At 48.1% G+C, this 14053-nt stretch overlaps 1 protein-coding gene across 5 annotated transcripts in view; it reads left to right on the top strand.

Annotated features, from left to right (window-relative positions):
• DTNB (dystrobrevin beta) overlaps positions 1–14053 on the top strand; it is a 219126-nt gene extending 205073 nt beyond the window's left edge. For 4 of the 5 annotated variants that reach the window (XM_062573367.1, XM_062573366.1, XM_062573364.1 and 1 more), the window contains 4 exons: positions 2986–3075; positions 6355–6408; positions 11565–11600; positions 12565–14053. In XM_062573367.1, coding sequence (XP_062429351.1) covers positions 2986–3075; positions 6355–6408; positions 11565–11569 — 149 coding nt within the window. In that variant the 3' untranslated portion in view covers positions 11570–11600; positions 12565–14053. The remainder of the gene's footprint in view (positions 1–2985; positions 3076–6354; positions 6409–11564; positions 11601–12564) is intronic. The other variant, XM_062573363.1, reaches the window with a different exon arrangement.

Genomic DNA, 14053 nt, shown 5'->3' with positions numbered 1-14053 from the left:
GGTGTTTTATAAAACTCTTCAGGGCTGGGCTAAGGACTTGTGGGGCACCCACATCACAACAGCTTGGTGTTGCTAGTCGTGATGGCTCTGCAGAGGCAAAAAACCTAATGGCAATGCCTGCGGTACAAAATTATTGCAAAAAAAAAAGTGGCATTTGTTTTATACTTTTTAATAAAAATATTTAAATTATGTTTGTTGACCTACACACATCTACTAGATTCTTACAAAATGTCACAGTGGGAGGGAAGAGGAAAGAAGAGTGAAGATCTCAGCTCTGTTCCACTTCTGCTTGTTGAGGTGACCTACTAATGGGTAGGAATATCAGCTTCTTTTATTAATAGGAGCCGACATCTTGTCTTTCCTCCCAGACCACAAGTCTTCTAGGAGTTTCCCTGTCATGGTCAGACGGAAACTAAACAGATCTAGAGATGGAAACTTTCCAAGTGCTGAATCTCAGTGATACTGAATATATGGCCTTAAGATAAGATTCCTCCATAGGTGATTTCTTGATCTTCCACTTGACCACAGGGAGAACACAGTAATGCAATATTGGAAGAATTCTCTCATGATATACCTCGTGAAGTATTCAAATACAGAGGTCACCATCTAATGAGAAAATTAATACTGCTGTTTTTCGTCTTGATAGAGAAGAAAACACTCCCTCAGGATTCCTGAGATGCAAATACAATCCACCTCTGCAGACAAAAGGTGAATGTTCATCTTGTGATAACCGCAGTGAGATCTTATTTCTCTCTACATCTAGAAAAAAATCTTGCAAGAAAAATGGTCAGCAGACTTCATAATAAGTTTCCTGGAATGATCGTTCCAGAGAGGCAATCTGCACAATACTGCGATTTCACATTAATCATGCAAAATCGGGCATGTTCAAGACTCATGAACAATATAGGAAACAGGATAAAAATCTCTATGTTTTCACCTAATAAAATCATTTGCTACCACCAGCCAGGAGGGCTTCCAGAGGCCTCTGCACATAGATGGCCAGACAGGCTCGTTAACGTTTTTGCCTGGATTCGCAGGAGGCACAGGCAGGAACGTTACAGCCTCTCACTACCGAAAGTACCACCAAGCAGTGGTGGCCCTGCTTTACCTTTGCATGCAGTGGCAGTGTGGAGGATGTTGGATAAACGCGTCTCCTTGCAGTCTCCACTGGTGTTTTTGAGATGTGGAGGCTTCCCCGGAGCCAAGGGTCCCAGACCTGTTGGCCCTCAGACTGCGTTTTTCTCCCGTAAATCGCACAGTGTTTGTGGATCGCCCTATACCTTACTGTCCCAGCACTGCCGCTGGGTGCGGGTGGCACGACCTGGAGGAAAAGGAAACCTCGCTGCAAAGCATGTGAGCTCAGCAGCCCGTGCTGACAGTGCTAAAAAACGCTAAAATCCATAGGCAAAATGTAGCAGCAGGCGGTCGCACACCACCACAACTAATGACAAAGTTGCGCAGAGGAGAGTAAGAGCCAGCACAGCATTTGGGAGATTAAAGCAGCATGTCTGGAATGAAAGAGGCATCCAACTTCAAACAAACGTGAACGTGTAATGTACAGTTGTCATTACTGCAGTTCGGTACAGCTGCAGAATGTCACATCAAATGTCTCCGTTAATTCCACATGTGTTGTCTTCCTGCCCTTGCTGGAGTAAATGACAGGACAGGATCCTAAACTTGGAGGTCTGAGAGCCGTGTCGGATACTCAGCATCAAAGCAGCACTCCTGGAGGCTACGCTGATTTGGACATCTGGTGCATATGTCGGATAACAGACGGCCCGAAGCCATTTTCTGTGAGGAGTTAAGATGTGGGGAATGGCCAATGAAACATTACAGCGATGTGCTCACGGCAAAGCCTCAGCTCCGTGCCATCGCTCCACGAGCTGAGAAACTGCCACTGGCGACTGCCTGCTGGGGCAGAAAGCATGAGCTGATGCCATCAAAGCCTCCCAATAAAGCCGTAACTAGCAGCACTGCGCAGCACGGAAAGGTGCTGGGGAGGGGGGTAAGAGCAAGAAGTCACGTCCGTGGCATCTGCGGTCGCTGCAGTGCGACCAAATTGGACTGAGATCAACAGGAGGCTCTGCCATCAGAGTGCCGCTCGCTCTGACGGCGGGAGCAGCACGGCCGAGTCAGAATAGATGGTTAATAACAAATCGTTATCGTCTCGGGGTCAGCAAGAGGCAGTGAGACTCATCCCAGAAGGGCAGCGGCTCCCGCTGGCCTTGCTCTTCTCTTCTAGGGCAGTAGCCAGCTTCACGTTTCCTTTGCAAGTTTGCGGCACTTGCTGTGCCCCATCACCTTCACGCAGCCGTGGCAGATGTCCGAGTTGCCTGTGTGGGAGCAGGTCACCCTAGCAGAGGCCCGCAGAGCACGAGTGCTGCAACGAGGTAGGTCCGTGTCACAGGTGGCAGCAAGGCCCCGTTCCCCCTCGCTGCGTGGCACGTCGAGCAGGAGCGTTACTCCCTCCAGCGATGCAAGAGGAGAGTCCTGCAGAGGACTGGGATGCAGATATCTTTTATTCCTCTCCAACCTCAGCAATGCCTGTTGCAGAAGAAGCCAGCATTGTCATAACTTTGGACGAACAGAAGAGCATGCGCCACGGACAGCATCCCACGCCTCCTGTCAACACCTGAACTCCCTGAGATGCTGCCTGTCTCGAGATGCGTGCTGTCCTTGTCGAGGAGGAGAGCAGTGTGCTGGCTAGTCAGCCAAACAGGCCGGCAGTTGAGCAGATCTGCTCCAAATTCTTCACTCAGCCCGGCTGGTTTTGGAGGGGTCTTGCCTTGCAGCTGTGGTGTCTGAGAGACTGTTGGGCAGGCGGAGGTTTTAAGACTGCTGCTATCATCCTCGTTCCCAAGGGAAGTTAACAATATATTGAGATTGGTGAGGGATGTGTGGCTGAGTGTCATGGTGCAAGCAGGTTGGGAAGGGGTAATGCAGCATTTGCTGTACCTACTGCTCCTGTGTCCGCTTTCCTCCCAGGTGCAAGGAGGAACCTCCGCAATGATCTGCTGGTAGCAGCTGATTCAATTACAAACACGATGTCATCTCTGGTGAAGGAACTTCACTCAGGTAAGGCTTAATTTAACAGCATGTATGTGCAGCAGAAACAGGAGAGCTTAAAGCCACAAGTTGGAGATCTATCTTCAGATTTATTCTTTTATAAAAACTGTATTTAAAACAAATGATGCCAGATTATGTGTTCATTTTTTTTCAATGATAAAATGAAAATTTTTATAGCTTACATTATTGAGGACTCCAAGTTCCATCTGAATAGGGTGTCCATTGATTTTATCACTGATAGTTAAGGTAATATCCTGCAGATAGAAACCTGGCAGGTATCACTGTTGATGATTCATGAAGCAGACTAAAATCAAGCTCACTCGCTCCTGCTCATACTGATTTATGCATACGTAATAGTACAAAAAAGCTTTTCCTGAGTAGCGTGCAGGCATGTCTCGGACACTTACTTGGACAGGAAGAGTGTCACTTTTACAGTCACATTTCTGAAAATGAGAGTTTCTTAGCAACAAAAGCTTAGAAGTTAGAAGTCAGGGTAGATTTTTGAGTACATGTACGTGAGCTATTGCTTAATGACTGCACTATTTTAACAGCAGGTGAGACTACTCTAAAACGAATCCCCGTTAGCTGTTGTAATCACAGATATATAGCACAATGTACATGAGTTCAGTTTCAGCAAAGGATTAATTAGCAACGTGGAAAAGAAAGGTAATTATTCCCTTCATACATTTTTACCATGCCAGTGAAAGTAAACACACTGATTGGGCTACAGCAGCTTATGCTCTAGTCCAGGGAGGCATCCTGTGACTCTGGAGCTTTGTCACTAATGAAGTATATGATTATTTAGTATTCCAGTAGCTTGTTCGTGGGCCTTCTGCTTTAAGAAAGAAGTCAAGCACTCTGCATTCAGATTGAAACTCTCAGTTTCTATTGCTCACAGACCTGCCAGGCGCCTCCTCCAGCCCCTTTCTGTATCCGGTAGTTGCATCACATAATCCCCTCCATAAACTTATCAAGCTCCATCTTAAAACTAGTTAGAGTTTTTATTCCCACCACACTTAATAGAGAATTCATAGTTATAAAGCAGAAACCCTAGTTATAAACCAGGTTGATATTTTACTACTGAGCAGTAAATTCGCCTCCTCTAAATCTTGTGTCTTGGCTGCAAAGGCAGCTGTGAGTTAATAAAGTCTTTCATGTATTACAGCAGGAATCACTAGTGCCATTATCGTTTAAGGGCCTTGTGTTTCTTTAATAAATCACCATGTTCCAAGACCCACAGTTCTGTTCCCTTTAGGCTGAAACACAGTGAACAAACTCCCTGCCCAAAACAGATGTCTGCAGTAATTTATTTTTTGCTTTTAATAGAAGAGCAGATTTACATTGGTAGAGCTGAGCTCAGAGTCTGGTCCAGGGTGCCTTGTGGCAGAGTCGAAATGTCAGCTAGAACTTCCAATCTCCTGTTCTCTTCTGAAATCTCTGGGAGTTTGGTAAATGCAAAAAAAAAAAGCAGGTTACGCTATTGACTCTCATTTCAGTCTTGTCAGGTGTTGTGCAACGTAGTTACAGTTCACAAGGGAGGGAAGATAGATAAAATTAATTATAGTCTCCTAGTTGATGATACGCAGATAATAAAGAAGGATCCCTGAAATCATTTCATTTGTATGAATTAGGAAAAGTGTGAGTTATGCTCAGCTGATGAGTGCCGGTGGGATTTAGCATGTACTGTCCAGGAGGTGAACTGTGAGGTGATACACCTCCTCCAGCCCAGGTCCCGCCAGTTACAGCTGCAGGCGTTGTGTTGTGAGCGTTTTGTGAGACGCTGTTGTATGCTCTACCCACGCCTCCTGTTTGCCTCTCAGTACCTTTGTGCGAGCTCAGAAAGCAGATCACGCTGGGAGGAAACACTGCTTCAGGGTATATCTGACGGAAGGTTGCCTATTTCTGCATGCAATTCGGGCTTCTCATGGGTGGTTTGATCATCCCGTGATCTGCCTTCTCCTGCACTGCTAGTCCTCATAGCTTTGGTGCTGACTAGGTTCTGGATAGGAAACACTTTATACCATTTTTACTCAAAAGGAGCTTAAAAAAATACATACTTCTGGTGTCCAAGGACCAAGCAAAATGCTTCTGAAGGTGGCTGAGCCCCTGCCCTGCAAAGCTGCTCCTGAACAGGAGGCAAGCTGTGCGCCCGAACTGAGAAGCCCCTTCGCTTCTTGGTAAAAGAAAGTTAGGTTTTGTCAGTAGTCTCTTCTGCACTCACACTAAGGACTCATCAGGAGCCAGCAGTGAGTATGCAGAAGTGCTGTGATTCCAATATGTATCATTGGTCCTGTTATCAAAGCAAGAAAGAACAAATGTTTATATGACTCCGTAGTCAAGCTCCCCTTTGATCAGAGTAATTCAAAATACCTACATTTTTCAAATTGTGCCTTTTATTACAGGGTTTTCGCCCTTTCTTTGCTCTCAGCAGCATGTGAAACAAGCAGAAGTGATATCACTGCTCATAATGACCGTTACCTGTTTACAGAGGTCTCATTGAAATGTTGCACGGAGAGATATGACCCACCAGCTACAGAAGAATGTGACCTTCTGCTCCAGCTCACTGCTACATAAATATGAGCCTTGCCATAAAGAGTTTATAACTTAATCTTAACTGGAGTTAAATATAATGAACCACCAGCTCTCAGGCATAAAATGAGAGTCTGTCTCTCAGGGTGCAGCCTGTTATTAGTTATATAGCTTTGCCCCAGACGTTTTTGTGAGCATTGGTGTCACTGAACACCCTGAATGGGTAAACTCTACAATTTCAGGAGGCAACCTCCAGGATTTTCACTTTGGATCACCATAAACCATGTTCTTTTTTTTCTTTCCTAGAACTGACCTTGAATTTTAAGCCTTGACTTCCTTTCCACTATGTGTATTGTGTAGTTCTTTGTTTCTTACAGTGCTGAAATAAGAGTGCACGAGGGACTTTGGTCCCACTAGTACCTGGGCCAGATACAGCTTTATTGGATAGCACAGATGCTGCTTCCAACTAGCCCTTTGCAACCTCTACCCATCTGATCAGGATGAAGTGGGGACTGTTGTACCACCAGAAGTGAGTTGACACTGTGCCTGTGGAAAGGATGATGACACTTCCATCCAAGTTCTGCTTGGGAGCCTGTTTTCCTGCCCTCTATCCCCTCCAATATCAGCTATGCCTGAAAAGCCACTTCTTCCTTGGCACTGAGAAGTCCCCTGCGTACATATCTGTTCTCTCACCTCCTTGTCTCATGCTTTTCTTTCTTTCTTTCTTTTTTTTCTCCTTTTTTTTTTTTTTTTTTGAAGCAGAGGAAGAAGATGAAGAAGAAACAGAAAAAATGCAGAATGGGAAGGACCGAGGTAAAAGGACAAATTATGGTCTCTGAACTGTAAAGCATTTTCTGGTTTGTTCCCCTGTAAGAGATCCGTTTGCGTTCACAAGCTCTCCATTGACAGTCCCAAGAGAGGGCTGTTAGTGCGAGTGATTCCAGGTTGAGGCAGCCTAACGTTACTGCTGTTACTGTTACGCCACCTGCAGACACTCAACAGGTTTGGCTTTCCGCTCCCGTCCTTGCCATGTTTCAGGCTTGCTCTCTCCACATCTGCCATGGTTGCAATGACGTCATTGCAACAGTTTCTACAGCCTGTGTGTTCAGATGTAGCGGATGGGTTTTGTTTAACAAAGGCCGTGCACAGATACTTGGAATGTGTTACCAGAGGAGGAGTTTGAGTGCTGCAAGAAATCCAGTCCAAACGAACGGAGTTAGATACTAGAAAAAACAAAGTGTAGGCTGGTGCCAGTAGAGTCACTAAACAGCTGTCACCTGATGAACCACTGCCTTGTGTGACCGTGGGCCGAACACAAAGACTTGATTGGACAAAAGTTCAAAATTACCCTGTCACTGCTAATCCTGTGTAGGCAATGTGATCAGCTAAACGGGCTTTCGCAGGAGGTCTCTTTCATCTCCGATATCCCTGGATTTCGGGGCTGGATACTAATCCTCCGCAGACCACTTCTTTCTTTGGTGTGAATGAATAAACAACATGTGCTAGCATAGTTACAGCGCTGGAAGTGCTCGTCACAGGCGTGGAGCGTAGCCCTCAGATTGGCAAACAACTGTGCACTGTATGCTTGAGCTAGAAGGGTCCGTAGGAGTCTTGCTCATGTCACACTCCGTGAGCCCAAAGCACCTGCGTCCCAGTGTTCCCCGTGACAAAAGACCTTGCCCAACCTAAAGAGGAGAGCAAAATCCGTAACGATCCCTGTCAGTCTACGCTGGGGAGAAGATTCCCTCCTGACCCCAAATCTGGCAGTCAGTTTGTTGCTGAGATTGAGAGAGCCACCACTGAGCCCCAAGAGTAGTCTCATCGAAAGACGACCTTAGCAGACAGTGATAGGGGCTGCTGGGCTACCTCATCTTTCATTTTTTAAGTAAGTGAAAGGAACCTATTACGTAAGCTACTCCTGATAGCTTCCGTGCAGATTTGTCCAAATACCACATTTCTTTCAGTCAGGAAACTAAATCATTAAATATTTTAGCTCAGTCTTTATTCTAGACATGACTCTGATTTGCTTAGAGATCTCCACTTTTATTTTATACATTTTAAACCAAAGCTGGAAAAGGAGACTTGGAAAGGGACAAATTAGCCAAAGCATTTGTCTTACTTGAGCCAGATCTGATTTCAGCATAGGCAAACTTGAACTTTTTATTCTTTTTTTGTTCTATGCACATTTTTCTTCTGGCTAACATGAAGGAAAGGGGCTCGCATTCCATGCTAAAAAAGCTTGTTTTCCAAAGCTTTCCTGTCCAGTAAGTTCTGTGAAGCATTCAGGTGTTTGGGACTGCTCTGTTTCCTGATGGTTTTTCCATCAGTGTTAGAAATGATAAGATTATATGAGAAGTGCAATAAGTTTGACCTCAACTAAAGCAACTGTTTTCAAAGCAGTATCACATTGGTTTTAAATCACAGAATACTCTTTCTCCTGGAACATTCCTCTTATGTTAAATAGTTTAGATTCTTAGTAGATGACGCTTCAGCTTTTTCCAAATGTATACTGTATCCCACATGAGAAATAGGGAAAGGGGGAGTTTGAGGAGTTGAAATATGATGTATGCTAGGAGACACCCAGTAAGACAAATTCTGCTCTGTTACTCATTGCAACAGCCTTGGAATCAGTGGCAATGGAGATGTGTAACCAAAAGCAGAACTTGCCCCAGTAGCTTTCGTGTGGAATGTAAATATTGTCACTGCCAAAGATTAAGTGATTTTTTAACACCACAAAGTTAGTTAGATGAAAATCTAGCAGAAAAATCAAAGAATGATCAATATGTAAGCTACATATAATAACATATGTACATATGTACATATGTACATATAAATACATAATATGATAAGCTACAGTCCTCCTGTAGGGTTCAGGCTCCTGAGAACATTGTGAAAATGCTGGAAGCTCCTCTAGAAACCAAAGCACGAGTGGAGATGAGGAATCGGTCTCTGGGTTCAGCGTCACGCTATGCCCCGGCCTGATGACACAACCCTGATGAACGCTCTCGCACTCTGGCCCGTATTACTGCTGGCACCTGCAGCAGGAGCACAGCAGGTGCCACTGACGCTGCAGCAGCGCAGGTCTGCGTGTTTTGGGCAGCCGTGCTAAGTGCTCATGACGAGCTCTAGCTGGCCTGAGGTTATTCGTTGTGCAGTGACTGCATTTGTGTCCCAATCTCAGAAAGGCTCTCCCTTGCTGCGGTGTAAGCCTGTTGCTTCTGCCCCTTTCCAGAATGGACGTGAGGAGCAATTCAGTCCTTTCTGTTAAATATCAGCCCCATCTTTCTCACTGCTTTTCTCAATGCGATACTGGTATAGCTACTGCCCCCACCATGCTAGAAGTTGCTGACCTGCTTTTACACCACCCTTCATGTAGCCTGTAGGCTTCAAAGCTTCTGCATTGGCGTGAAGAACAAGACAGAGGCAGGTCCTCCCAGAGACTTCCCCGTATGATGGGTTTCTTAAGGACAGCAGTATTTCATAGAATCACAGAATCAGTAAGGTTGGAAGGGACCTCTGGAGATCATCTAGTCCAACCCCCCTGCTCAGCAGGGTCACCTACAGCATGGTAGACAGGGTTGCATCCAGGCAGGCCTTAAAGATCTCCAGAGAAGGAGACTCCACAACCTCTCTGGGCAACCTGCTCCAGTGCTCTGTCACTCTCACAGGGAAGAAATTCCCCCTCGCCTTCAGGCGGAACTTCCTGTGCTTCAACTTCTGCCCATTGCCTCTTGTCCTGTCACACGGGACAACTGAAAAGAGTTTGTCCCCGTCCCCCTGACACCCTCCCTTCAGGTACTTCTACACACTGATCAGATCCCCCCTCAGTCTGCTCTTCCCCAGGCTGAACAGGCCCAGCTCTCGCAGCCGTTCCTCACAGGGCAGGTGCTCCAGCCCTCGGATCATCTTTGTAGCCCTACACTGGACTCTCTCCAGTAGCTCCATGTCTCTCTTGGACTGGGGAGCCCAGAACTGGACACAGGACTCGAGATGAGGCCTCCCCAGGGCTGAGGAGAGGGGCAGGATCACTTTCCTCCACCTGCTGGCAACACTCTTCCCAGTGCAGCCCAGGAGACCATTGGCCTTCTTGGCCACAAGGGCACATTGCTGGCTCATGGTCAACTTGTCATCCACCAGCACTCCCAGGTCCTTCTCTGCAGAGCTGCTCTCCACAAGGTCAGACCCCAGCTTGTCCTGGTGCCTAGGGTCATTCCTCCCTAGGTGCAGGACTCTGCACTTGCCCTTGTTGAACCTCAGGAGGTTCCTCTCCGCCCAGCTCTCCAGCCTCTCCAGGTCTCTCTGAATGGCAGCACAGCCCTCAGGTGTGTCAGCCACTCCTCCCAGCTTGGTATTCTCAGCAAACTTGCTGAGGAGGCACTCTGTCCCCTCATCCAGGTCCTTGATGAAGAAGTTGAACAGGATGGGACCCAGTCCTGAGCCCTGGGCGACCCCACTAGCCACAGGCCTCTAACTGGACTCCACGCCACTGATGACGACCCTCTGAGCTCTGCCTTTCAGCCACTTCTCAATCCACCTCACTGTCCACTTGTCTAACCCACACTTCCTGAGTTTATGTAGGAGGATGTTATGGGAGACAGTGTCCAAAGCCTTGCTGAAGTCAAGGGGCACAACGTCCACTGCTCTCCCCTCATCTACCCAGCCAGTCAGTCCATTGTAGAAGGCTCTCAGATTGGTTAAGCAGGTTAAGCAGATTGGTTAAGCCAGCCATCCATGCTGGCTACTCCTGATCACCTTCTTTTCCTCCATATGTCTGGAGATGACATCTGGAATGAGCTGTACCCGTTGGCTTCCACGCAAGTTTCTTCACAAAGTTATTTCAGAGGTCTCTGTGTCCCAATCAATCCACCTCACAGGTTTCTACCCCCAAACTCTCACTACCTCTGGGGAGGCTTATGTTCATACATTTGATACGATAGTGACATTATACTACTTTAGTAAGATGAAACCATTCAGGAAGACTCCAGATTGGCTGTGTCTTCTGTGATTATGATTACGGATTAGGCAGTATCTTAAAAGAAGTTGTCTGCACAGGTTTTCAGGCGCAGAAGAGCACAGAGGAGCTGACAAAATTCCATCCATCTAGTCGCATCAGGCATCATCCCGTTGCAGTTCAGCCAGCCTCCGCTGCCTATTTGGGTTACCCCTTCCGGAAATCTGGAAAATGAATGCCCAGATCCTTGTTCACACATACGCCAGACGTTACTCCTTAGTCAAGCATAGCACTTGGATAGGGCCAGTGGTGTCCTGGGCTGCATTCAGCAGCCAGCAGGTGGATGGAGGTGATCCTCAGCACCGGTGAAGCCTCACCTGGAGTTCTGGCTCCAGTGCTGGGCTCCACAGTACAAGCGAGACACGGACCTGCTGGAGCAGCTCTCATACAAGGAGCGTTTGAGAGACCTGGGACTGCTCAGCCTGGAGAAGAGACGGCTCAGGGGGATCTTACCAACAAGTATAAATATCTGAGGGAAGGAAGTAAAGGAGGCTTTCTCAGTGATGCCCAGTAAAAAGACAAGAAGCAAGGAGCACAAACTGAAATACAGGAAATCCCATTGAAACGTAAAGGAAAGCTTTTTTATGGTAAGGATGGTCTAGCACTGGAGCAGGTTGCCCAGAGAGGTTTTGGAGTCTGCATCCCTGGAGATACTGAAAACCCAACTGGACATAGCCCAGGACAATCTGCTGTAGTTGACTCTGCCTCGAGCAGGGGGGGTTGGGCTAGACAGGAGATCCCTTCCCACCTCGACTGCTCCATGATCCTTGTGATCCTCTTTTTTAATCTACCTTGTATCTCTGGGACTTGAGATTTATCCAAATGCCTGTAAGGCTGTTTGCAGTCCTGAAAAGAGAGGTACTCCTTAGAGCAATAAGAGATGAAAGTTTAGATTTTTGATTTTATAAGAAATAAAATTACCTGTGTCATAAATGTTTGCTTTTCCCCTGTATTACAGGTTAGATAGAAGACCACAGGCTGTACAGTAGTTCGAGTAAGTATGGATATCTTTCTCTTCACATGTACAGTAGCCCCACTCCGTACCCATAGCTGTGATGCGTATGACCGAGCGCCTGGTAGCCTGCTGCCAGGTCCCTTCTGCTTGTGCGCAAGACGAGAGACCTTCCCTGCCTGCCACTTGATCGTAGCGCAGAGTTTTTCTTGTTAAGACCCACTGCTGCTATTGCAGAGCGGGACACATCAGTCTGCAGTGAGAACGGTCTCACCAATGTTATCGCTCACTTTGTAAGTGTTACTTTTATCCTGAGAGGCCCCAGCCAGGAAATAGGACCCTATTGTGATGGACACTATCCAGATGCACTAAAAATACAATCTCTACCCTTAAAGAGCCTGCAGCTTAAGTTATAATAAGGCACAACAGATGGATAGGCAAACAGGTGGCTGGAGAGCGCGGGACGGTGCTCGCAGGGCAAGCTCGCGCCCCGTGGTGACAATGCCGCCGGAGAACCTGCGATCCCTATCTGTGCCCCGGGAGAGGCTCGCAGGAGGGCGCTGGGTCGGGTTTCTGCGCCCTGACCCACTCGCACGATATTTGCCGTGGCCACGAAGATGATCTGCCACCGCTCCCGGCGGGGCGAGGGAGGGGGCGCGTGCTCGGGAGGCGCAGCGCCGGCGCTCGCTTGCTTAGCCCGGAACGGAGCGGGAGGGAGGCGACAGGCAACCTCCTCTCTGGGTGTTTTGCCTTCGCCACTTGGATGCAGCCGATCCATTAGTCAAAACCAGCCTTTCCTCTTCAAATTCCCGGGCCGGGCTCAGCCCAGGCTGATAGCGGGCCAGATGCATTAGCTGCGATCGAGGTAAACCCCAACTTTTCGTGGTACAACCGGCGCGGTGGTCGCCCGAAGGTGATTCGCAGAGGCTGCTCGCCGTAGCGGCCCGCGCCCGGCCCGAGGAGCGCGGCGGGCCGGACCCGCTCACGGCGCCTCGTGTGCTTGCAGCGGCGCAGGCACGGAGGGGGACGCAGCGAGCTCGCGGTCGACGCACGTCTCCACGTCCTTCGCAAGAGGCACGTTGCCGCCGATACATCCACCATCGTGCGACTGTGACCGATCACAACCACCTGCTGATAAAAGCCGCCCGCTCCTAACCCGCCGGAGGGCTTTCTCACGCGGGCGTCCGCCTCTTAGGTTATTGCATGTACTATCCTCCTAAATGTGTTCACTAACGGTAATCAGACAGTGCCCCATCCAGCTCCGCAGTTCACGGGAGGTTAGAAAACCCGGGAAAGATAATACTCCCACCTCGTGTAAAGTGTACTGATTTTTTATTATTGTTTCATTTTATTTCTTACCAAATGGCGTCATAATCCCATCACATGCTGGTTGTTTCCTCTTGACTTCTGACCCTTGGTATGCATGAAAAACAGATTTAGAACCAACGCAACGGGCGCTGCGAGTGCAGCTCCTGCAAAACGAGCACGCCTGAGACCACCACGCTGTCTGCTGATGTCTGGGTGCCGCAGCGTTTGATGTTGCATGTCATGCTGAGAGTAAATGACAGGGCATGTCAGGGGTAGAGGGATGCCTAGCGAGGAGGAGCACTGCAACTATGGGCCATAAACCCCAGGCCGATGCCTCCTGGGGACTCCTGCCTCTAAACTTTCCTTTAGACTGTTAGCAAAATTTCCCTTTGCGAGCAGGGAATTCAGGGACGACCATTGCTAGCTTTGATCAGCATCTGTGCATTAACTTTTGAGAGTCATGTTCGGTTTTGTTTAAAATTAAGAGAAATAACAAAGTTGTATAGTCTGAGGTTAGACGCTCACCGCTGTCTGAGTCCTTGCTAGGCGCTCGTTTTATAGCTACTTGGGAAACACTGTAATCAGTTCCAATCACTAGTGACTTTTTTTTTCTTGGTGCTTAGGAATGTTATTTTTAGTGGAAGAAGCTGAGTGCCCTAATGCATCTATAAATATTTATCAAGGGTGATGAATGGAAAGGAGTGATAAACCCTGAAACCAGCTCTCAGCTTTTCTTCCTGTCTGAGCCGATATGCTGCATTGGTTCTTGGCGGGAAGTGCTCGTTAGGTACCTACAACCCTTTGGGAGAGAAAAAATAAACATACATGGTGGCCACAGATTTAGTCGAATATAAATATTGTGAACGAGCTGTCAAGAAGGAAAGAAAAGTGATGATAACCTGGTTCAGCATGTTAGCTTTAGGCTGCCAAACACAGAACACTTGTGGGGACTTGGGAGGGTTCGTGGTCGCCTCCGTGCGCTTTCAGTCGCGTTGGCTGAGTTAGGACCGGGAGTTCTGGCTGTGGCTGTGCAGAGTCGGGAATGTGCTTTGGAAGGCTTGAGGCAGGTGTGTTCTGCGCGTGGCCGCGCTCGGGGACCTGCTGGCGCAGCGCAGAAGGCCATCGGCAGCCGGAGGCGCGGCGCCCGCTGGGCTCGTCCTCCCGCGGGGTCGGCAGCACCCGGCGGC

This window comes from Rhea pennata, chromosome 3, assembly GCF_028389875.1.
Source record: "Rhea pennata isolate bPtePen1 chromosome 3, bPtePen1.pri, whole genome shotgun sequence".
NCBI lineage: Eukaryota > Metazoa > Chordata > Aves > Rheiformes > Rheidae > Rhea > Rhea pennata.
The sequence above is the reverse complement of the archived record's forward strand: the minus strand, read 5'-3'. Positions and strand labels throughout refer to the sequence as shown.